Source organism: Artemia franciscana, unplaced genomic scaffold, assembly GCF_032884065.1.
Source record: "Artemia franciscana unplaced genomic scaffold, ASM3288406v1 PGA_scaffold_47, whole genome shotgun sequence".
Classification (NCBI taxonomy): Eukaryota; Metazoa; Arthropoda; class Branchiopoda; order Anostraca; family Artemiidae; genus Artemia; species Artemia franciscana.
Window position 1 is genome coordinate 1,166,523 of NW_027062688.1, and position 26,337 is coordinate 1,192,859.

The following is a 26,337-nucleotide window of genomic DNA, read 5'->3' on the forward strand; positions in this document are numbered from 1 at the left end:
ATGTGTTTTCTCAAGCAAGATGTAGGATCCCTGCCATTTTTACTAGAAGGTCGGGAGTGGAGTGTCATACGGCCAAGGGTGTGTAATAAATGAAAAATATTGCACGATTCTGTTGTAAAGATGATGGAACATGCCCAATCTATTCTTTTGGATAATTCTTGTAAATAACCGAAAAACTTAATTCGTTTCATTCGTAATAAAAAAAAAACGTTTCATTCTCAATTAAAAGTAAAAGGTATAAAATAAAACTTTCAAAAATATTCCTCATTTTCTTCTTCTGAGAATTCAGATGGGGCAAGGTCAGACTCCCTGCATGCCCTCCTCGTTCCACGGCAGGAGCAAAAGCTGCAGCATCCTTTCATTTCTGAGTAGCTACAGTCTTTCCTGCATCTTCCACTTTTGCATTTTGCATTTGCATCATGCTTTCTATCGAGTGCTACATCTATATTCTCTTTCATTCCTAATATGAGGAACATCAGCTAATTTTTTGGTTAAATCCATTCTACAAATTTGCCCCATTGAGGGGAACTAATCTGTTGGCGATTCTTCTTGTGAACCGTTTTCTTTCTCTTTATTGATATTTCTTGGAAATGAGTGATTCCCACTCAGTGATTCCCACTCAGCTGAGTGGGACTTCCCACAGTTGAGCTTAGTAGGTTTTAACCAGAAAACTATCATCGTGGATATTTTGATTTACATTTTAACTATACTGGTATATGATGATATTTATTGCTATTTGTATATTATTCCCAGTGCCCTTACTATATTTTTCTTAAGTTCTGCTTGTTGAAATTAGAAAACAAAAAACCATAAAATTGTCAAAATGAAGTTTGGCAGTTGGACAAAGGCGACTTCATAGGACAAATTTGTATGCTATAACTATTCAATTAACTAGATGTATTGTAGGTCAATTGAACCTTATAGGTTGATAGAATAGGTCAATTGAACTTTGAAAGTGATCTTGGAAATATGTTCAACTAAAAAGTATTATCTTTTTTGGCTGGATTTTTATTAAAGTAAGTTTGTTTCTCCCTTTGACAACCTGGGCGAACTAATTAAAGAATTGACAAGGCGAAAAAAAATGTCAGTGTAACTAAATATAGAAAAATTGCACAAAAATGTTTCTTCTTATGTAAATCAGGGTAAGTGGGGGTTGCATTTTCGTGGGGTTAATTACCAGCCTGGAGAGGGTATGCCGGACACCGTTTTGGAGTCTACAATTGGAAAAAAAAACTTGAATTGTTAATTAAGCAATATCAGCTCATGGTTTTATATGTAACTTAAATGTAGATATTGATAGACCCAGTTCTGAGTTTTATGGGTTTATAGAAACTCTTTTGACTCAGCCAATAGAAAAGTTTCAGTGAAGGTCTTGTTTTTGATAAGTATACCAGATAACTATGTTAAAGTGATTAGTGCTGCTTAGTGGAGCACCATTATGAAGTTGAGTAAGGTTAGAAGTTATTTTTACAATCAGGAGTAATTATATGAAGTTAAAGAGTAATTATATGTAATTAAGGAATCTTAATTATATGAATCAAAAGGACTGAATTGTTAAATCCCTTTTTTCCTAAGTTTTATTGATTATAGAGAGGCACTCGATTCAGCTTGTATGAAGGTCCAGTCCTTGAATAATAAATTTGAATAATAAATAATTACATATCAAACTGATCGGTGCTATGCGCAAGAACAATATCCTTGTGTTTAAACTAGGAATTAAGGTTAGAAGTTGGTTCGGTGTGGAATCAGGGTTTGGGAAAGGCTGTGCCCTTCTGGTTTATACTGATTGTTTTGATGGGAGTGTCCTTAAGAATCCATCTAGGGTACAACTTGCTATCAATAATTACCCAAAACTATACTATTTTTAGATTATGATGATGACTTAGAGTGTCCTAGTTGACAATGTTAGTGAAATGAATAAATTTTAAGAAGTTGTGCGATTGAGATTTAGCGAATAGGTTCTGAAAATTGATGTTATGAAGACTAAGTCGCTTAAAATTGGAATAAATGAAGGTCTAAAGTGGGTTTGTGGCAATCAGAGCAACCAAGTGTACTCAATTAGGCTGCATAATTAGTTAGAATGGTAAATGCAATGCTAAATGTACAAAGCAGAAATAGTGCCAGAAATAGCGTTGACGACAAAGATTAAGTGTAGCTACGAAACTTAAAAAGGAATATAAAGATATGTATGAGATTTTTCAGATAGATTTCTGAACGATCCTTTGAATGACCCTGTATCAAACAATTTGGTTTGTAAAAATCTAATTTGACCCTACTTTTTAAAGCTATACTAAAAGAAAGGCTAGTATGTTTGGTTAATGTTTTATGGTTGAAGGTTGATAGATTGCCGTCGTCATCCAAAAGAATACTTTTTGGCCATCCATCTGGATTTTCAATCAAGACGTTCTTGAATAGGAAGTTAAAGATTTAGGCCTAGTTCTTGGCAAAAAAAAAATTTTTGTTAAAACCTTTTAGAAATATGGTATTGTTATATGGTTATGTTGTATGTATATATTTCTGTACACCCATCCACCTGCTTTTGTGTTTCTTTCCTGAATAAAAAGTTAGACAAAGGTGAGAAACTAAACTTAAGCACTTGTGACAACAGAAAATTATTTCCAGGGTTTTATTAGCCATTTTAAGTATATGTCCATACCCTAAACATTATTAGCACAGATATCTTCCCCCATCTTATCCGAAAAAGAATCCTTTATCCCCCTCACGAAGGGCTTGTTGCATGGCAGCTATTGTCTGGATATTTCACCTCAATGAATTTATTGATCTCTTTTAGGCCAGGAGAAAAGCCAAGGACCTATGAAGGAGATAATAATAAGGATGCTATTGTTGGGTTTATGCGCAACCCAGATCAACCTTTAGCAAAGCCTAAAGAAGAAGAAGAGTGGTCGGATGTAGAAAGTGACGTAGAACATCTAAATTCGGAAAACTTTGATCAGTTCCTAAAGGTATATAAAAAAAGATATATAAGATTACTTTAATACTAAATAATCATTTTATAATTAAAGGTGCATTAAGTTATTAGGCTATTATCTGCATAGGGAAAAATGTTGAATGCCACTGTGCATTTCTATCATGTAAAAAACAAGGAGCTATTTGAAATGGGGATCACTGTCTTCAGAGAAAGACAACTTCCATATAACTTCTTGTTTTTGCAAATGTATGAATTTATTTCATATGAGAGGGGTGAAAATTAATAATTAGCAAATTCTATTTAAAATACGGTAAACTGTAGGGTAAACCTTGATATTTGAGGGGAGGGAGGGCACAAACAGAGCCCACAGTTTTATTTTTACCCTATTTTTCGGCTGATCGTTTCCCTGTATGCAAGTAAGGATACACAGGTGCTGGTAAGCTGCTGGGACTGACACTTTTTTTTTTAGTTATTCGAGTTTCTGGTTTTCAAAAAAATTCTTATCTCAGTGAAGCATAAATTTGATGACAAGTTTTGACACTTTTGCAGTTTTCCTAATATCATACAGTTTTCTATTTGGTTTTATTCACATCATCCTGCCTTTATTCCAAATGTTTGGTGACTAGATATCTATAAGTTTTTTTTTATATATGAAGTTTAAGTTTCTTAAGGCTTTATTGGCTTTAAGTCGTTAAAGCTATCTTATAAACAGAACTTCTTTTACCTGAATGCAGGCTTGGATGCCCGTAAATTAGTAAGAAGTGAAAAGGTGCAATAGTTTTTCTCGTATTCCAATGTTAAAGGTTGAAAAAAAACGTTTTGTGTTCAGTTAAGGTATAGATCTGAAGAGAAATCTGTAAGTTTCAATAGTTTGTTTGATATTTTAAATGTTCATTTTACAACACAATTTTTGTAGTTCGTACAATTGGCAGCTACTGCTCCCCCCCCCTCATTTCTTCATAAATATTTTTTTTTATTCTTAAGTAAAGGGTTTTACTTATTTGAACACAATTTTGCTGGACAGTGAACTAGAACGTTTAAATTTGTGCATATACTGCTTTGTCCTTATTGTCTTGTCTGAAATTTTCAAGCTGAAAAGTAAGTTTTTCAAGCTGTTCTCAAAAGGGGGATCAGTAAGCCAATACAAATCAAGAGGATCAAAGTGAGGTCGAAGAGACATTGTTCTGCTAATCTTCCTCTAAGGTTAGAAAACGGCTTTGGACAAATGTTTCAGAAGTCTTAAAATTTCAGATACGCTATTTAGGGGTGATATTGACGATATAGCTGTGTTGGTCTGTGAAAGTCACAGAATATTTCATCGTTTTGTACTCCATTCCATGCAGAAAATTTGTCTGGTGCCTCATAAAATGCATGCTTTAAAAAGTGACATCTATAAAAATGAAATATAAGTTCTGAAAAAAAATGGGAAACGGCCTAGTTATAAAAAGTTCTAAAATAGATTTATCCTTTACTCTGTGTACCTTTGTGGCTATAAAAAAATATACAATATTGATTATACTAGTTGCTTATTTTAATCTGCAAATAAAATTAATCCACCTGCTCATTTAAACAACTTGCAGGAGAACCCTTCTACTCTTGTTATGTTTTATGCACCATGGTGTGGCCACTGTAAGCGCATGAAACCAGTGTACGAGACTGCGGCCTTGAAACTGAAAGAACAAAAGGTAAGTCCCGTTTTATTCATCTTGTGCCATCGCTATTTAGGCGATGAGTGAAGAGAGTGACTCGTACAAATGGTTATCAAAAATATTTAAAAATAAGTATTGGTAACAATTCAATAAACAGTTCGTGGTAACGAGCTGTAGCATTACTATAATTTTTATAAAATAATTTTTATAATAAATTTTATCTATAATTTTTTTTATAAAATTACTATAATACTATAATATACTATATAATATACTATAATATATATATACTATAAAATACTATAATACTATAATATAATATAAAATACTATAAAATTTTTTACTATAAAATTTTCTAGCATTACTGTAAAAAAAAAACAATGAAAAAATAAACATGAAAAAGTTTTTTCAATTGAAAGTAAGGAGTAGCATTGAAACTTAAAACGAACAGAGATAATTAAGCATATGAGGGGTTCTAAAAATACTTTAGCATAAAGAGCAATGTATTTAGGAGGAAATAAATACATCGATCTTTATGCTGAAGTATTTTTAGTAATTTCAACTACTTATTCTACGGCCTTTCTGATTCAGGGGTCATTCTTAAAGAATTGGGACAAAACTTAAGATTTAGTATAAAGAGCGAGGTATTAACGAGGGGACACACCCCCTCATATACATAATAAAAATATAAGAATATAATAGTTTGTTACGTAAGTTAATTCTTAAGTTACGTGTATTTTTTTACTAATAAAAACGTTCGTTAAAAATTAAAGTTCTAGTTACCTTTTTAAGTAACCGAAAAATTGGAGGGCAACTACGCCTCCTTCCCCACTCCTTATTTCTCAAAAAGGTCTGATCAAAATTAAGTGAAACCCATTAAGCCAAAAAGAGAATTAGTATGCAAATTTCATTTCAATAATTTATGTGCGGAGAGCCAAAATCAAACATGCATTAATTCAAAAACGTTCAGAAATTAAATAAAAAAACTAGTTTTTTTAACTGAAAGTAAGGAGCGACATTAAAACTTAAAACGAACAGAAATTACTCCGTTTATGAAATGGGTTTTCCCCTCCGCAATCCCTCGCTCTTTACGCTAAAGTTTGACTCTTTGCCACAATTCTAATTTTTAAAACGATTATTAACTTTAGCGTAAAGAGCGAGGGATTGCGGAGGGGAAAACCCATTTCATATACGGAGTAATTTCTGTTCATTTTAAGTTTTAATGTCGCTCCTTACTTTCAGTTAAAAAAACTAGTTTTTTTTTATTTAATACACTGAAAGAATTAATTTGTTATTGTGGTTTCAGTTTGAAAAATTTAAAGTCACCCACAAAAAGTTACGAGTAAGATTTTTTCTAAGTTTTTTCTATCCCCTCCCCCCGAAAATATCCTTTGCACCCCCTCCCCCCGAAAATATCCTTTGCACCCCCTCCCCCCGAAAAAATACTTTTGTACTCCTCCCCCTTTGGAAAAATTCTGGATACGACTATTCCAAATCTGTTTTATTATCCCTACAACATGTATTACAAGGACCAGCTGAAGTAAAAGATTCTACTAAGATGACAGATTTTAATACGTCAAAATAGCTGAATGGAACAACCCCACAAAGAATGCTACTTAATTATTATTTATAGCTAGAGAGGAAATTAAAAACTTTTGACTAAACACACTACGGGTATTCAGAAGATAGCAGCTTCTTTTTGATTATAGAAATACTGTGGGTGGAAAACAGAAGATCGCTTAAATTTTTTTTATGACAACCCTGGTAGATGGTAAAATAAGAAAGTGGCGAGGTTGAACATTCATTTTCTGCTTTTCGAATCTATATATATATATATATATATATATATATATATATATATATATATATATATATATATATATATATATATATATATATATAAAAGGTAAAGGATACGGCATTAGACTTTACAGTCCCTACCGGCGGTGCTGATCTCCGTTTCTTGGCCCTTCAGCCAGGAAGTGCAATGGGGGGTTGGGGGCCAACCATCCTGTGCTTTCGCACATCCTTCCTGTTTATCTTCCCCAGATTTCTCCAGGTACCCATTTAAAGCTGGAAATCAAACGAACAAAAAGACAAATGAAGCAAAATTTTTTGAGTCGATCCACTACTGAATTCATGTAAATAAAAACTTAGTGATATAATTTTGCTCATAATTTTGCCAAATCATAACATTTTATAAAAGCAGGATCTAAACTTTGTTTATATCGCGTGTAGCTGCTTCTCAAAAAAAAAGAAAAAAACACGACAACTAAACACACGGAAAAAGAAAACAATAAATAAATAAGAACAAAAAGCTCCCAGCACTGACGATAATAACTTAAGAAAAAAGCAAAGTGAATGTTTAAAGTGAAACCATGGGTCTCTCTCCTCTGCACAATCAGTGTATAAATGGGAATCTATTTAAAAATCTACTGTTTTTAACTAATAGATCTTTCAGCAAGTTCCTAAATGTCTTCATAATTCTTCTTGGTCTTCTGAAAGAAGGAAAATTAGTTATGCTCCGACATTTGGAAAAAAACATTTGGGCACAAATAATTTTTGGGGACGAATAAGTCAATAATGCGGCTGCTTTTTTGATAACTACTAAATTTCATTCAGCACGATTCAATTCAATTAACAAACCAGTATCAACTGAAATTTGTCAGGTCTTTCGTAACTCGCTGTTTAGTTATTTACGCTTGTTCTAAAAATAAAGCCAAAATTAGAAGTTGTAAGATAGACCTACTGAGCTCCATTTGATCCTGCAAATTGTGAATCTGGTCCTTCCTGTCAGTTTTAACAACCCAATTGCAATTGCTGTACATTTTTAATCTCTTGGGTCCTATATGTTTTAAGGTTATTATCGAGGATTTCAGGCAATCTTTTTTGGAAAAAATTCATTATAACCACATACAAGATCTGGCGTGTAATTTTGACAAAATCTTGGAGGTGTAGGGGGGATAGCTGTAGCCTATTTTTCTTAAGTCACCTGAAATGACCAATTGAAGAATGGGCCATACAGTACCATAAAGGCAAAGGTATGCTGAAGAAACTGATCTATTTCCAAATGTTTAATGCCTATATAGATTACGACCACAGGCTACTTAAATAGCCTTGAATAGTCTTCTTGGAGAAAACATATTTAGAATCACTCCGAATTCACGCTACATTGATCTAATACAAATCAGTAGCCACCTCAGGTTGCCACACTCGGAACAAGTTTGAACAGGAGGGTAGACTGTTGGTATAAGAGAACGGTAATTTGCGTGTGTATGCAAAAATCCTTTTACTATATAATGCCGTCTTTATGGATACCTTGTTCCTCATATTACACCCGCTTAGGAGGTTAAAACTGCCAAACAAGTGTATCATGCATAAAAAAGACTTAAAAGAAATTATCAGGGAAAAACAAGAATAAAATTAAAGGGAAGTAATAAAATATGAAAAGAATAAAAGGACATTTATTTGATAAATAATTGGGGTCCCTGGGTCAGACAAAGTCTTTATCATTAATAATTTATTTTCTGATTAAACCTAATTTTCTGTGACATATAGTTGATTGTAAAGGTTTCCGTTTAAAATAAACAAAATATTTTTGCACAGCAGAGACCTTTCACATTTTTTTTGCGTGTTATTATGTCTGTAATTGTGTAGAGTGTTCTTGGGCAATACCTTTATGAATTATATATAACCTTGAATCTTGTTCTCCTAGGAATCATCACTTGTCCTTTTTTTGCTGATTCTCCCGATTTCTTTTTTTCTCCTTCCCTCTTTGGTTCCTTGCTACTGCATCCCAAAGTCAAAAAGCTTTCTAAATATCTGTTCCAAAGAAACATGGTTTTTAAGTTCTTTTTCTTCAAATACCGAAGACTTCAAAATAGAATGTTTTTGCCTCCTCCTGACCAATATATTTTTTAAAATGATTTTATTTTTTTATCCCGCCTCTCCAAAAAGGCTTAGAGTTTTAGGATGAAACTTTCAAAACATGCTAAGGGGAGGTGGAACAAAATTAAAAGACACTACATGCATGCTGGTTGTCAAAAGGGAGTATCAGCAATATCCAAGGATCGGGTCGGCTTGCCTTGCCCCTTTTTGGTCTCCCCGTAATCATAATCAAAATTTCAAAAAATCATTTTGCTTGAAATATTTTGGCATGATGCATTTATCATCTTCATAGAATCTGTGATGTACAGCACAATTTTGCAGTTTAAAATCACAATCGCCATATTAAAAACAATTACGTATTAATACACCTACAGACATTATAGATAGTAATCAAAACTAATATTTATAATGTCCGGCTCCGGACTGTAATCTGAGTAATTTAAAAATATATTTTTTTCATCTATACTCAAAAGTGATTTTGAAAAAAAAAAAAAAAAAAAAAAAAAATATTCGAGCCGACCTCGAAAGGTACTAATACTTCTTTTTTATTGCAGTTGTAATACTTTATGCCCTTTTCCCGTCATTGTTCTAATTTGTTTATGCCCTGGCGTCAATTCTTTATGCTAATATTGGTGCCACTTCTACACAAAATCTTTAGCTTCTTCATTGGACCGAAAAAGAGGCTCTTAGCTTCTTGAAGAGGCACAAACAAATTAAAGTATGCTTGGTGAGGTTATGGTAAGAGGGGGGATTTTGAAGGATCTCTCTTACCATATGAGAGCGCGCATGATCATAAAGAAAAAAACATCCATTTTGCCAAGAGCCCTCGTTGTTTTGTTGGCAGGCCTTAACTCATGCACACAGTATCCTGGAATTCATTAAAACAGGGCTATTGTGACTATACTGAAGATCAACGAACTATCAGTAGTCAATATTATACGTATATTATTACAAAAAGTAAGCCCTGCTATTCCAAGTGTCATAAACTCTTTACTCCGTTTAACATTTCTTCGTGGTAATACTCGTCCATATGTGGTAGTGCTAAAGCGAGAGACAGTACGAAACAACTTTAAGTCGCCCCTAGAGCCTTGATCTCACTCATTAGTTTTTTTTTGTTTTTTTTTTACTCCTTGAAGAGGCTATGCGCAAAAATATTTTCGATCCTATGGAGAAGTTAAAAATCAGAGGCAAAGTGGCTTTGACATCAAACCAAATTTGAACAATGGCAGAAAAAGTGCGTAAATGTTGCTAGGGACTGTGTTGAAAAGTAACGAAAGTTTTAAACTGATTAAATAAGGCGTTTCTGAGCCACAGCGATTCTTCTCATTACATCTCGAATGGCCTTTGTATTACAATTAGATAATTAATTTTTTTTAATTGTCGTATTCTTTTCGAAAAATTATTGTGAAATTGTATGTTTTTTAGATATACTGCCAAATCACTATTTTTGGAAAAGGCTAAAAAATGGAAAGAGTCAATACCTGTACTGCGGGAGGTAGTACTCTTTTGTCATTATTTCTTAGTGTTGTGGGTGGCTCTTTATGTTATGTTGATGAAGCTAATTAAAATTTCGCAGAGCATTCCTTTTTCTTCACATTGCTGCCATAGGCTAATTCAAACAGGCTGTATTGGCTAAAGAAAGTGCTGAAAGTGAAACACTATGATTTTATTTCTTTGTATTTGTTGATGTCGACCCCGCTAATACGGTGCTTATCAGTGGATTTTTTTTTCCTTCAGTGGATGACTGGGTCTTCTCAGGAGCTTGAGAAGAAAAAATAACCTTTTGAAATTTTGCAAGTCTAGAAAGTCATCGCCAAATCCTTTTTGATGCAGTTTGACTCATCATCACCTCGCTTTTATTATTTTGAGGGATTTTTGAATTGCGGAGAGAAGATTCAGAAAAAAATGGCAAGTAATTATTTCTCTTCTCAAACCTTTGTCCCCGCATTCTTGCTTCCCTTGAACTTTGATGGTTACTGCCTCTGTTCTTCAGGTTGTATTCATGTTCAAGAGGCATGTACCTCCTATTTTGCAAAGCTGAGATAAAGCAACTACTTCTACTGTCTTTAACTGCTTTACTGTTTTTCAAGCCTAATTTTACGTTGCACCTTTGTCCAACTTCATTGAAACCGATGATCTAGGAGCCTGTTTCTGAAGTTTAGCTTAGTAGACTTGTCTATGTGCTAAAAGGTGCAGCGTCTTCTGGTCTTGAATTTATCACCCACCAAAGAAGTGAAACTAATCTCCCTTTAATTATCTCTCTCTTGAAAATGCTTGGATATTTATATTCTGAGAATGGAGATTTTCCCAGTTTACTTCGGCGATCTCGAGTGATTGTTTTTTATGAAGGTGGACCTCGGAGTGATCTAGCTAATTTTCGGCCGATATCTTTATTGTCTGTATTTAGGCAAATTTTTGAAACCGCTATACTTTCTCATCTACTTTCCTTTTTAGAAGTGAAGGATTTTTCCTTAATTTCAGTTTAGCTTCCGAGCAAAGGATTCAACTGAGCATCCTTGTGCTATTCTTTAAAATTTGCTGCATTCAGCTCTTGATTTGGGTCTGATTCTTGTCGCTACATTTTTGAACGTTCGAAATGCTTTCGATTCCCTGACCAACCAAATTCAACTCTTTTAATTATTCCATAACAGTATAAGAGGGAATGCTAATGCTTTGTTTGGTTCTTATTGGTCCATGGATCCTCCTTTTCCCTCACCGTCTCAGGTTCACACAAGCCTCAGCTCTTGGGCCAGTTATGTTCTTTATTTATGTTAATGATCTTATTTTTACGGTTATGAACCAAAAACAAACAGGCTGTTGTCGTCTATGCCACCCCAAATAATTCCGACCCATAAATTTAAACCTCCAGCAACTGATGACGATATTCTAGTTGCCTTCGCTGATGACAGTACACATGGCACTGTTGCCATTACGGAGTCTGAGATCCATATTAAGTTTAGTGTATTGTTCGAGGGAGCAAGTCTTAAATATTGCTAAGTCAAATTCTGTGATTTCCTCACCAATTCGTCAGATTTTCCTTAAACTTTCGGTAATTCATCTTTCAGTGGATTTTTGGAACTATACATAGGGATTGTTAAGTTTGGTTCCTGTGTATTTTGCTTGATTAGAATCTCTCCTTCGGGCGTCATATTAGTCAAATTAAAAGGTAGATATCGAAGAATCTTGGAATTATTAGAAAGCTCAAACACTTTCAGAAATTCATCTTTCAGGGGATTTTTGTAACTATACATAGGCATTGTGAAGTTTAGTTCCTGTGTGTTTTGCTTGATTAGAATCTCTCCTTCGGGCGTCAGATTAGTCGAATTAAAAGGTAGATATCGAGGAAGTCGGTATTATTAGAAAGCTCAAACATTTTTTTCTAGTGTCAATGCTAAAAATTTTGCTTCACAGTCTAGTTTAGTATTACGTCACTTATTGCCCCACTCAATGGGTTTCAGCATTTTCTTCCTTTCTAACACCACTCTAGGATATATGGCAAAGCGAGGAATATTATCGTTGATACAAATAGTTCTTTTAGTAAGCCGTAGCTCGATTTGAATTCACTTTATAGTGTTTCATGTGTTTCTTCTGTTTGTCTTCAATTACATGATGTTCCTGTGACCACTAAAACTAGACCGCCTCTTATCTCGGACCATCTTGCATATTACCTTTGTAATTACGATTGTATTCAGATTCCATTCAGTCAATCAGTCAGATCGCTTTTCAGCCCCTGACTGCTTGTCAGTCGGCCTGGAATACTTTACCTAAGTTGGCTTCAATGTGTCATTCGTTTGGAGCGTTTAAAAGGAGTGTGAACCATTCTCAATCTCTGGCTAAGTTTTTTTAATTTTGTTTTCTCCTTTTTTTTTAACGCCCACGTGTGATTGATGTATCTTTTCCAAGTTGGAATTGTGTTCTGTTTTGTTTATCTGGCTCAGCACTTTGTTCTGATTTGGTTGTCGGCGCGTAATCAGTGGTGGGCGATATTTGCTTTTTTTTTCTTTCTTTTTTTTTTACTTTTGACCTTTTGTTTTGTTTCTTGTTCTTTCTCCCTGTATTACCAGTCTTAAAGTCTTACGGGGAGCTATTTGGTGTTTGTTGCTGAATGTTTTGTGTTTTGTCGACTTAATAAAGCTTTATTTAATTTTAATGACGATGCTTTCCTTGTTTAAAAGGGTCTTATTGTCCTTTTCATGGCCCTCAGTCAATGTGGATATTTTGAAATGCACCATGTAACAAGATATAGTCGTGTTTTACTCTTCCTATATATAAAAGATAACACAATCAACGTAGCAATTTCCAAAATTCTAGCATCAGCAAGCAGAGGCCACTTTACTGAGCGCAATCGCTCCCTTAGATTTTGAAAAATAATTTTTTTTTTGTATTTTCCAGCAATTAGTCATAGTTTAGGTATTCCCACACAAAATATGCTGGGTGAGGAAGGGTTGATGTAAAAAAAAAAACAAATATTTTAAGACATAAACTTTGCTGTATGCTCTTCTGTATTTCTGCGTGTTTGGTCCATGATCTATTGGCAAGGGTGCCAATTGGGGGAGGGGTGGCAATTGCTCCCATAGATTTCGAAGAATATCTTTTTCTTGGAAATACCATTGAAAAGTCCAAATAATAACAAAATTGCCCCTCCCCCCTACATATTCTGTTTCGAAACCTTCTGACTCTGTTTCAAAACCTTCTAATCGTTTTAGATGTATTTGATGGTATGGTAAATTTAATTTTATTTCTGTCACCAAGCGATTAAACCCTGAGCTCTGCTAATAATGACGAAACTAAATGGAATTTCATCGCTTAATTTTTCCTTCTTAATAGAGGAGAAATCTGAACAACGAAATCTTATGCCTGCAGGAACATGTTTTGTAAAAGTTAGCATCCTAAAAACTCTTGTTTAGCGTCTCCTTGGATGAAGGTGTCTCTGTAAAATTTCAGGTGAATGTCGACACTTTAATAGGAAATTTTGTTGTGTTCAAAGTGACGAAGGCCTCTGGAAATCTTTCCCTCTGTCTTCTCATCCGAAGTTACCTGTCTTATAAGTTTTAAATGGATCAAAAGATTTTTGTGCAAAGATCTGCGATGGGGAACACGCATCTGAATACCCCCATTCTTATAATACAACCCATGCCTTAAAGCCGATTTGGAAAAAAACAACTGCCTATTTTTCGGCTTAGAAGTAAGTGGTTTTGTAGGCTTTCTACAGTCGTATGTAGGGTTCTGCTTCAAACAAGGTTTAAACTACCTATTTTTCTCCTGAGAATCCGGCGGGGAGGGGGAGAATGGGTCACATGCCTGCTGCGTTTCTCAAATCAGACAGATTTGAAAATATCGTACTTTTGATTTAAGTAAGGGGCTATGTTTCAATCTTTTCCCTAAAAAGTTTGTGATAGGTTGTACTAGGAGGGTTAGTGGGGCGAGTATCCCGGTTAGGGGGGTTACTATCCCATTTTTGTTTTTAGTCACACAGATTGAGAGCCTTTGCGTGATTCTGATTCAGATCAGAGGTTACTTGGCAACCGTTCTGCAAAACAGTATATAGTATTGAGGCTTTTTTGTCTCATTAACAGATATTAAATATTTTTCTGAGGATTGGCTTCAAACAAGGTGAGATATGTCTGTCTTTCTAGTTGAAAGTTGAATGGGATGGGGGATTAGAAAGGCTGTGGAACTTCTTTGAACGTCTTAACATACAAATAGAAAATCCTTGCTTGACTCTGCTTAAAGTGGAATGTAACATTCCTGCCTTTCCATGAACAAATCTTGGGAAAGGGTTGGTGGATGGATGTTGTGGGAGGAGTCCAATTGAAAATTGCTGTATGATTCTGGATCAGACAAGGTGCCCCATTTCAAAGTTTTTTTTTTCTAAAAAGGACAAGATGGGACAGAGGGAGGGGGAATAAAAAGGTCTTGGACAATTTCGGCCTTCCGTCTCAGAGATAAAAAACTTTTGTGTGATTCCGGTTCAAAAAAGACGTAAAATGCAAACCTGCTTGATGAATGTTGGCAACACGAAATTGCGAATTGCACGGGCTACTGACTCAATTTAGTTCTCCTATTATAAAATATGGATGTAAATTCCCTGTGTGGTTTTGGTTAAAACAAGAGGCAAACAGCTCATCTTTATGGTACAAGTTAGTGGGGCCACTGAAGTAGCTGTAAGTCCACTTTGCGTCTCATGGACTTATTTTTGCCTCCAGATTATTTCCGTACACGTTTGCACGGAGCATAAATGGGAGACAGTAACAACGGCCATCAAAGGGGTAAAATTAACCTTGACTGGGCTGCCCACTTAATTGGACAATCTGTCTTGGCTTTTTTCTACAATTGGCCATGACTTTGACTTTTCCCACAACTATTCCCTTTTTTTTTAAATTCAAAAATCAACTTTTTTTAAATTAAAATCAAAAATCAAACCTGCTTGATGAATGTTGGCAACACGAAATTGCGAATTGCACGGGCTACTGACTCAATTTAGTTCTCCTATTATAAAATATGGATGTAAATTCCCTGTGTGGTTTTGGTTAAAACAAGAGGCAAACAGCCCATATTGGACATGTTGGATTCTCTTTTAACTTGGCCATTTACTGTTTCAAAACAATATTTTCGTATTTGGGACCAGGGAACTGTCGCAAATACTCAGTCCTTGTAAATTTTGTTCTTGATTGTGACCTTCACCGCTATCTTGCGTTTTTGAACTGAGTCTTCTCCTTGAAACCGACACGATTCAAAGAGATTAGTCCATGGCGAAATACATTCATATAGTTTTAATTAATATTTTTATTCCTGCCTATAAACTCCAGGCTTTGGACTAAGAACAACGCAATACTTCCTTTTTGACCCAAGATAAGAATTAGGCGTAAATTTCCAAAATGTGATGTCATTCTTGCCAATCCAAAGCTGCCGGGGTTATTTTCCTACCACTATTCCACAATAAGCCGAAGGACAAAACTAAATTGTTCCTCCCACAACACAATAAATTAAACCTTATTATATAATTCGGATTACAGCAACTAAGTGTAGCACCAATACGCCTGTGGTCAATACTCCTGCGCACGCTCCTCCTCCATTCCAATCTATTCAAACATTCCCTCTTTACCAGTTTTAATTTCCCTTCAACCGTTTTTTACGACCTCTTCACGCCTCATTTTTCGACAACTTGTTTTTCGTTTGATCCTAGATGCATGGCCAAACTATGTATATAAATAAAGTAAAAGTTAAAAAAAAACGAGGCGTTTGAAACTAAAAATAAAAATAGTCCCAGAATCATTAATTCAACGAAGTTCAACCACTTCTGGTTGATTTTATTCTAAGCTTTATTTAATTGCTACACGTAGTTTGCTGAGGACGGCTCTTGGACATAGAAACGAAATTTTCTCAAGGTTTAAACAGGATTCAGTGTTTTAGGTAAATTCCCTGTTGTTTTACTAGTTGTTGTTTTTATCATAGAAATGATTCTGAACGGATCCTGGGTTAGAAACTTTCTCAATTTATGTTAAAACCGTTATGGACCCCTAGTTTTGATATTATATTATCTTAGGTCGATGGGATCTTAGCGGCTGTGGATGTAACTAAATCAAAATCTCTTGGTGAGCGATTTGGAATAACTGGTTATCCGTCTCTGAAGTATTTTAAAGACAGCGAGTTTGTGTTTGACGTCTCGTTTCGTGAAGAAAACAAGATCATAGATTTTATGAAGGACCCAAAGAAGCCTCCCCCTCCCCCACCTAGTGAACTGCCATGGAATGAAGAAGCCGATTCGGAGATAATTTTTTTAAACGACGAAAATTTCAAGCCAATTCTTAAGCGTAAAAAGCATGCCCTGGTTATGTTCTATGCACCATGTAAGAGCTCTACACATTTTCATTTAAGTATTTTAGGAGATTGGTAGTATTTTATTCCTTTTCTGTTTTCTACTTTACTCTTCTTTTTCTATTTTAGGATGAACATGACATATAAAAATGTAGGATCTAAAAACGTGATTGTAATGTTTAAAAGATAAGGTATAATGATGGATTTATTTTTTTATTTCGGTTCCATTGCAACTTAACCACCGTGTAATTGAACCCCAACCAACTAACCAGTGTAACTAAACCACCGTGCAACTAAACTATCGTGCGGCTGGACCACCGTCTAAGAGAACCGCCGTGCAACTAAACTATCGTGCGGCTGGACCACCGTCTAAGAGAACCGCCGTGCAACTAAACTATCGTGTGGCTGGACCACCGTCTAAGAGAACCGCCGTGCAACTAAACTATCGTGCGGCTGGACCACCGTCTAAGAGAACCGCCGTGCAACTAAACTATCGTGCGGCTGGACCACCGTCTAAGAGAACCGCCGTGCAACTGAATACACTTGTAACTAAATCCCCGTGTAACTGAACCCTCGTGCAACTCAACCCCCAAGCAAATCTACCCATTTTAACTAAATCTTCGCATAACTGGACCCCCATACAGCTGAACGACCGTGCAACTGGACCACCGTATTACTGAACCATCGTGCAATTCAACCACCGTACTTACGTTGGGTAAAACATAGGTTAGAATCTTTTCATATTCAACCTTGTTGGAATTGTTTGCTTTTTAATCATGATATAAGTGACTGTCAAAAGGATTATTAAAAAAGCTCCGTTTTGTTGTCACAAAAACAAAGAAAGTCGGACGTCATAAACTCTTAAAGTCTGATTTATTTCTCCTTTTCTTATGCCTGATAATGTGGGTTCCCTTTGCCCTGTCCCTGTCTACGGGTCCAGGCGTTTACCCTCCTCTCCCATGGAAAACCCCTCTCCTAGAAAATATCCCCTCGCGGAATAGTTTTTTAATATTTTATCTGAGTTCCTTTTTATTTTTAGTTTAGTTGAGAAGCGCTGAGCAAAGTGGAAAAGAGGAATTTATGTTTAATTCCCCCCACCTCCGTTCAAAAATGTTCATTTCATGTAAAATTCTCCTGAAACTCCCCCTCCCCCTCTTCAGAAAATTCCCACGTGAAAAATGTCGCTATGTTTCCCAAAAGCAAACAGTATCTATAAGCAATCAAATAAAAAAAAACTATTTTTTTTAACTGAAAGTAAGGAGCGACATTAAAACTTAAGACGAACAGAAATAACTCCGTATATGAAATGGGTTGTCCCCTCCGCAATCCCTCGCTCTTTACGCTGAAGTTTTTAATTGTTTTAAAAAGTGGAATTGTGGCAAACAGTCAAACTTTAGCGTAAAGAGCGAGGGATTGCGGAGGGGACAACCCATTTCATATACGGAGTAATTTCTGTTCGTCTTAAGTTTTAATGTCGCTCCTTTACTTTCAGTTGAAAAAACTAGTTTTTTTATTTAATTTCTGAACGTTTTTGAATTAATACATGTTTGATTTTGGCTCTCCACACATAAACTATTAAAATGATTTTTGTATATTAATTCTTTTTTTGGCCAAATGGCTTTCTCTTAGTTTTGATCAGACGATTTTGAGAAATAAGGGGTGGGGAAGGAGGCCTAGCTGCCCTCCAATTTTTTGGCTACTTAAAAAGGCAACTAGAGCTTTTAATTTTTAACGAACGTTTTTATTAGTAAAAAATATACGTAAGTTAAGAATTAACTTACGTAACAAACTTTTATATTCTTATATTTTTATTATGTATATGAGGGGGTTTGTCCCCTCGTTAATACCTCGCTCTTTACACTAAATCTTAAGTTTTGTCCTAATTCTTTAAGAATGACCCCTGATTAGAAAGGCCGTAGAATAAAAAGTTGAAATTACTAAAAATACTTTAGCATAAAGAGCGAGGTATTTATCACCTCCTAAATACCTCGCTCTTTATGCTAAAGTATTTTTAGAACCCTCATATTCGTAATAATCTCCGTTCGTTTTAAGTTTTAATGCTACTCCTTACTTTCAATTGAAAAAAGCTTTTTATTTTTATTTTTTCATTGTTTTTTTATAGTAATGCTTGAAAATCTCGCGCCCTTTTCATTGAATTTATCTTCCCCCATGACGTATTCCTCCAAGGAAAGATCCTCTCACATAGCCGCCTCCCCTCAGCCCCACCCTCAAACAAATAAAAAATCCCCCTGAAAACGTCTCTACATTTCCCAATAACCATTACTGTTTGTAAATACTGGTCAAAGTTTGTAGCTTGCAGCCCCTCCCTCAGGGACTGTGGGGGAGTAAGTCATCCCTAAAGACATAGTTATTAAGGTTTTTGACTATGTGGAACAAAATGGCTATCTCAAAATTTTGATCCGTTGACTTTGGGAAAAAAATGAGCGTGGAAGGGGGCCTAGGTGCCTCCAATTTTTTTGGTCACTTAAAAAGGGCACTAGAACTTTTCATTTCCGTTAGAATGAGCCCTCCTGTGACATTCTAGGACCACTTGGTCGATGCGATGACCCCTGGGAAAAAAACAACAAATAAACACGCACCCGTGATTCAAGTCATGGCCACCCCTGGGAAAAAAACAACAACAAATAAACACGCACCCGTGATCTGTCTTCTGGCAAAAAATACGAAATTCTACATTTTTGTAGATAGGAGCTTGAAATTATTGCTACAGGGTTCTGTGATACGCTGAATGCGATGGTGTGATTTTCGTTCAGATTCTATGACTTTTAGGGGTGTTTCCCCCTATTTTCCAAAACAAGGCAAATTTTCTCAGGCTCGTAACTTTTGATGACAAAGACTAAATTTGATGAAACTTATATATTTAAAACCAGCATGAAAATTCGATTCTTTTGATGTATCTTTTAGCATCAAAATTCCGTTTTTTAGAGTTTCGTTTACTATTGAGCCGGGTCGCTCCTTACTGTTCGTTACCACGAACTGTTTGATAGACAAATTACAAAACTTAAAAAGGTACTTAATCAATGGGCTTCTTTGATTGTTTTGTAGCTAGTGAGAGAGGGAGATAACTCAAGGTTTGCATTTTAATGCCAAAACATCTCAGCTCTCATTGACCCCTCGGGTAAATACAGAAATAGCTTTAAGAGAGAGATGATAGAGGTTGGAGGTAGAAATTGTTTTATAATCCCCAGGCATTTCTAGTCTTTTCTTTTATGTCGAAAATGATTGGATATCAACCAACCGCAAGGGGTATTTTTTGGGGGGAGATTATTCACGGGGAGGTATTTTCAAGTTTACCCATTGTTAAAATTAAAGGTTTTTGTAGAAAGGATGGCCGTACAAACTTTGGAGAAGGGTCACTCGATTGGAAATTGAAATTTCAAGTTCAATTTTGAAGAATTAAAGGTAATCAGAGGACAATCAACATCTCCTCTTAACCGCCATTTTTTCCCAAAATATATCTGATCAAAAAAAAATCAAAATAGTCTAAACATCAAATAGCCATGCCTCAGGGGTTAATAATCCCACCAGCAGCTTCTGGAGCAAGGGCTGTAAGTTAAGGTAGTTACTCAACAGTATAGAAAAACACTTAGCAGGAACTTGGGGGAGGGGGGCTCATTCGATTAGAAGTCAAAAGCTACAGTGTACTTTTTAAAAGTTGAAAGTGATCAAAGGGCTTCCAACCCCACCCTCTTTTTTTCTAAATACATCCTATCGGTAATTTTGAGATTACTATTTTATTTAAACCAGTTCAAAGGTTAAATAAATATGCCTCTAGGGTTCCCTAGCCACTGGTGCAGCCACTGCAGCCACTGGCCACTAATCCCTAGCCACTGGTGCAAGGGCTGTAAATTATTCAAGTTGCCTATTGTTAACATACAATGTGTTTGTGTTTTTATCAAGAAAGCATGTTTGATCCTATTAATAAAAAGAAGCATGGGGCATTAAGGTCAAACCTTAGAGAAATTTCAAGAAGAATGCCAAACAAAATCAAAAGTATTTTTTCCTTTGTTGGTTGTGAAAAGGAAATACCATCAATATCTAAAATGGCTGATGGGGTCAGCCGTCACATCGTTCGGAAAATGTTTAGGAAGATCTTCAACTAAATCAAGAGGTACTTTGTGCGTCCAGATTTACAAACCGACGTATCTGCAATGTGTCGAGAACAGCTGAGGGTATAAACCTGAGGGTATGAAGTTTAAAATTTCAGGGCATGTTGAAAAAAAGGCTGGAGTGCAACCAGTCCCACTCCCGTATTTTTTTAAGCTGCAATCTCCTCAAAGACATCAGATTAAAATCTGTTATCTAGATACAAGGAGTTCATATATTTTCAACCCATGTGCTTATTACTTAACGTCCCGAAAGGTCTGATTTATCTGAAGAAAAAAAAATCAGCTTTAATGGATCGGATCTTCTTTTTTTTTGTAAAAATAAAACAACCTTTCTTATGAATGATCTTGACAGGCGTTTCTATCATGACACTTTGAAAAAAACAATTCCAACAAGGTTGAAAATGTAAAAATCCTAATTTGTGTCTTACCCAGTGACATTGCCTTACGTTTTTAGAATCCTGAATAACTGAGTTCTGTGGCTCCTTTGCACAATGATTCAGCTACACGAAGGTTCAGTTGAAAGGTGGGTCAGTTGCATGGTGGTTCAGTTGCATGGTTGTTCAGTCGCACTGTGGCTTAGTTGCATGAGGTTCAACATTTCGGGGGTTCAGTTAAATAGGGTTGAGTTGCACGAGGGTTTAGTTAAATAAAGCTCAGTTGCCCGGGTGCTTATTTGCAAGAGGGTTCAGTTGCATGGTGGTTCAGTTGTATGGTTGTTCAGTTGCACTGTGGCTGAGTTGCATGAGGTCCAACATTTCGGGGGTTCAGTTAAATATGGTTGAGTTGCACGAGGGTTTAGTTAAATGGGGCTCAGTTGCCCGGGTGCTTAGTTGCAAGAGGGGTCAATTGCATGGTGGTTCAGTTGCATGGTTGTTCAGTTGCACTCTGGCTTACTTGTATGAGGTTCAACATTTCGGGTGTTCAGTTAAATAGGGTTGAGTTGCACGAGGGTTTAGTTAAATGGGGCTCAGTTGCCCGGGTGCTTAATTGCAAGAGGGGTCAGTTGCATGGTGGTTCAGTTGCATGGTTCTTCAGTTGCACTGTGGCTTAGTTGCATGAGGCTCAACATTTCGGGGGTTCAGTTAAATAGGGTTGAGTTGCACGAGGGTTTAGTTAAATGGGGCTCAGTTGCCCGGGTGCTTAGTTACGAGAGGGTTCAGTTGCACGGGGGTTTAGTTAAATGGGGCTCAGTTGCCCGGGTGCTTAGTTACGAGAGGGTTCAGTTGCACGAGGGTTTAGTTAAATGGGGCTAAGTTGCCCGGGTGCTTAGTTACAAGAGGGTTCAGTTGCACGGGGGTTCGGTTATACAGGGGTTAAGGTGCACTGTGGTTCAAGTGTTCAGTGGTTCAGTTACGCGCACACTGTTTATTTCCCTCAAAGTCTAGGAGTCTATGAAATGCATAAACGAAAATTACCAAAATAAAAATTGCAGAACAAAGCAAAGATACAATAGGCATAGAAACGTAAATGAATAAAATATGTCTGGTGAAAGACAAAATAATTTATATCTCAAGTGCTGTTTGAGTCTTTGAAAAAAAAGAGAAAAGGATATGGATACAGAGAATATTTTCAGACCCACAGTAAAAGTTATCAGTTTAATCTTAGCTAATTGAAACGGTTCTTTAATTTTATATCTCGTAACTTATTCACCGTTGCTAAAGCAAACTGGAAAATCGAGAAAAACTTACACAACAAATGGAAATTGATAAATAATTGCAAAATTTAAAATCTCGAAAAGAAGGGAAGAGTAGAGAACATACTAGAAGATTACAAGTGTAAAAAAGAGAACCTAAAGTATCACTACGATAAATACAATGCAGCCATATTATTGATCCAAATGCCTTTATATTTTTTTATAATTAAAATTAATAACGACTTCGAATCTCGAGCTTAAGTATAATAAAAGGCAACCAGAGATAAACAAAAGTATAAGAAGACATCAAATACTTTTACTACAAGTTAATTCAGGTCGGTCATTTAACATTGAAAGGAAAATATTGACATGTTCCAACGCTGATAGAAAGGCGTCTTTCTTTAAGTATACAAGAAGGGTAATTAAAATTCTTAATTAGACTAGCTTTAGAACGACTTAGTAATATAATATAATCAGTATATGCAATGAAAGGCACATCCTGTCCCCAAGAGATAAAGGCTGTAGATGATGAATGGAGATACTCCGCCTAATATGTATTAAAGACGTAAAATGTTAAACTCCGCCTTAAGTAACTACACGACCAATAGAAATTGGATTAGAAAAAAAATGAGAAGTAGGTGCATAAATATCTATCTTAAACACCGAATACCATAATCTGAGTTCTACCACAGAGAGGGGAATTCCCACCACTAATAAAAGCTGAAAGAGCGGAAACATTTCAAATAGTGTCAAAAGCTTCTTTATTATCAATTAAATACGTATACGAAGCGCCAGTAGACCTTGACCCATTGATTATTGCATCGAATGGTGCATGGGTATGGTCACGGACCAATGGTGCATGGTCACGGACTAATGGTGCATGGTCACTGACTAATGGTGCATGGGTATGGTCCTTTTTTGAAGCCTGCTTGGTGAAAACCAGCCTCCAATTGTTCAAAAAGATCCTTTAGGCACAATTTAAAAACCTTAACTATTACAGGACCCTTTTTTATCGGTTTATAAGAATCATAAGATTTGAGATCCCTTTTACCATATTTTGGGATAGAAGTTATAGCTCCAACAATAAAAAACGAAGGAACACTACCAGACTTGAAGATAAGACTAAAAATGGTCAAAAGAAGAAAAAGAAGAAATGAAGTCAGACACATTTTTTCATGATTTAGAAAAAATTCTCATTTTTAGTTTTGAGAAAATTATGGTTTTAATTTATGACTTGTACCCAATAAAGAATTAAATGAAATAGAAAAATCATTTAAATTGAAAGAACTATTTAAAATGTGATCAACCTACAAAAGTTTCTTAGGATCATCACAAGAATTCGATAGGTCACCAAAGAATTCGATAGGTCACCAAAATAATTTTTTTTTTTTACAACAAGTGATGGTTTAATCTTTTTAGAAAGTTTATTTTTTATTTTTTGTTAAATGTAATGCTTTCCTAGCTTTCTTTTTATTCGCATCGACTCAGACGAGGTGTCGATTAGATCGGCTCAGACGAGGTGTCAATTAGCCAAATATTATTATGACGACGAAGCTCTGACTTAAAAATCGCTTTCTTATCCTTCATGCATAGAAAAGCCAGGCGGCCACCTCGTGGCTTTCCACAATTTTTCCAAAAGCGAGAATGACAAGTCAGTTTAACAGTTACGCAATGCGAACTTATTATTGAACTCTTAAGCTGTTTAGTGCACAAGCCTTTATTCAAAATTTTAGATTTTTTTTTATTCAAAAATAGACAATAATATTGAAAACATAGAAAAGCCTTTTCTAATGCATATCTTAAATACTTCTTCGTTTCTTTCTTTTATCCAGAGGTATTTGGTCCTCCTTTCCTAGTTTCCTCTTCTTTTTCCTTTTTTGATGATGGGTTGGTGATACTTCATGTAATGGATAGAATCAAAGCGGTTATTGTTTTCTTTTCGTACTCCTGAAAATATAATAAAAATCAAACCTGTTTCTTTCTAACTTTATCCCGGTAAGCTCGTATGAATGGTTGGTTCCAAATAACTTTTTAACGTGTTTTTGGTAAATAGGTGTAGAATTAGGTACAGGAATAGAACCATGGATTACACAGAACGTTGTCAAAAACTAAATTAGGAAATGATCACTTATTTGGAAGTCTAGGATAGCTTTAATTTCTAGGATAGATGGGGTAAAATAGAAAAGGCTGTGATCAATAAATCTCGTAAACTCCCGCTCCAATAAGAATTAATAAAATCAATTGACTTTCGGCAAATATTAAAATTTGGTAAACATAAAAATATAATTGTATTACGCTCATTTACACTATAAAGATCACAGTTAGAATCCTCGAAAATAAGAATATGTTCGGTCGAATCTAATAGAGGAATAAAATTACTAGGTATATGGCGACCTGACGAAAATGCTTCAAAAAGCAAATAATTGTGATATTCTTTAGACCTATAGCAATTATCTGAAATACAGTAAAAAAGTGCAAGCAAGAAAAGATTCATCGGCGCAAGATGAAGTAGTATTAAACACCTTGGGATCAAATCTAGCAACGCCACTAACTGGGTGGCCTCCACTTGGCCTTGGAGTAATGGTATGTGTATCCTGTAGGCTTATGAGGAAATTTAACATGTTCAATGAATAGTCCTAAAAATTGTGGTCTTGCCAACATATTATTGAAATATTTTATGTTCTGAAAGGATGACAAAACAGGCCCCAGGTGTTGATTGTGTAGTAAATATTTTTTTTTAATATGGTGGTTGTGAAGTTAGAGTTAAATTACTGAAATATATAAATGGAGTTTTTGACAAAGGGGAAACACCTATCAATTTTAGAAAATTAATTAAACCCCTCTATATAACAAATTTGACAAGAATGAATGGTATAATTATAGAGACATGGCTTATTTTCTTTAGGAAGAAAATTATTTGATGATACTTTAGAATTGCAGATGATGTAGTTAAATTTTGTGAAATATTTTCTGAATGCATTTTGATTTTGGATTTCTTAAAGTTTGTGTTTCCTATGAAAATTTTCAGCTTTCTTATGCTTTTAATATATTAACAAAATATGAAAATTTTATTATTATCCTATAGCTGAGGTCGAGTTCTATCGATCTGAATAACTCAGTTTTTGAATTTCGGTGTACAGGGTTTTTCAGATTAAAAATCTGCGGAAATGGGGTTGAAAATTCTGAAATTGGAATGTTTTCCTATTTTGTAACTAAGTTTACATCCATCTATGGGAAAGTCTAAGTAATATCATTATTCTGACCCGGCGAATAGATTGATCTGTGATTAACGAAGCCTCTAGCGTAAGTATCTTGTCCTTATACTGCAAAAGATAGCTGCAGGCTATCGTTTGTTTTAGACTGAACATATACCTTAATTACATTCCTTAATTAGTAATACCTACATTTTCCTTAGATTTGTAATCAATCGGATCAGGAATTGAAATTCCACTTTTGACTCGAACGGATAGGACCCTAAAGAGACATCCCCTACTATCCCGTAGGTCTTACAAAGATGGGTCAGTTTCTGATCGCCAAACTATATAACTAGGATATTAACTTTCAAAGGAAGGTATAATTAGGACGATCAACCAAGCTTACTTGGGGCTTAAAAACCTGTCCTAGTTGAGGACAGGTTTTTTTGAGGACTAGTTGTAGAATAGTCTACATGGAGCAAAGGTTGGGCTGTGTCTGGGAGTCTCAAAAGCACAATCATCAGAAGACAATCGCTTTTACTTTCAATCCAATCATTACGAAACCTAATGCCCCCATCTAGTAAATCTACAAACGAAATAGTTGATCCCTCTTATGGATCTTTGACTTCAGATGGGTCTGTTTCATCTACTTCTGAGCCTAAGCTATGCGTATACGTACAGCTGTGTCAAGTTTGTAGTTTAGGATTTCCAGATTAACTTTCGCGGTTGCTTCCTGACATTTAGAATAGATACAAAGTTTAAAAGAAGGCGTTTTAAGCGATTTGGTTATAGGTTAGTGTGCATATTACTCTTTAGGTTTTTGTAATTTCATGAACTTATAGCTAGATATAGTTTTTCATCGTTATTTACTTTGAAGTAGCGATTTAGTCTTAGTAATAGAAAAATACAAAAGGTCTGATTCTGTATAATATCACCTTTGGGTCAAGCTTTTACGAGAATCTGGTCTTTATTCTTTGTTCTATCGCTGTGACCACAGATCCTTGCGGTTGAACAGTGTGATTTATGATAGCCTAAATCTTTCACGAAACAAAGTGCCCAATTGTAATAATCGGAGGGGACTTATTCAAGACAGTGT

The 26,337-nt window shown here is 35.4% G+C and overlaps 1 protein-coding gene across 2 annotated transcripts in view; it reads left to right on the forward strand.

The window, feature by feature from the left end:
- LOC136041870 (protein disulfide-isomerase A5-like) overlaps positions 1-26,337 on the forward strand; it is a 96,141-nt gene that overhangs the window by 23,964 nt on the left and 45,840 nt on the right. Inside the window, exons 5-7 of one of the 2 annotated variants that reach the window (XM_065726654.1) lie at positions 2,792-2,963; positions 4,510-4,618; positions 16,017-16,316. In XM_065726654.1, the coding sequence (XP_065582726.1) occupies positions 2,792-2,963; positions 4,510-4,618; positions 16,017-16,316 (581 nt within the window). Of the gene's footprint in view, positions 1-2,791; positions 2,964-4,509; positions 4,619-16,012; positions 16,317-26,337 lie in introns of both variants that reach the window. The other variant, XM_065726653.1, reaches the window with a different exon arrangement.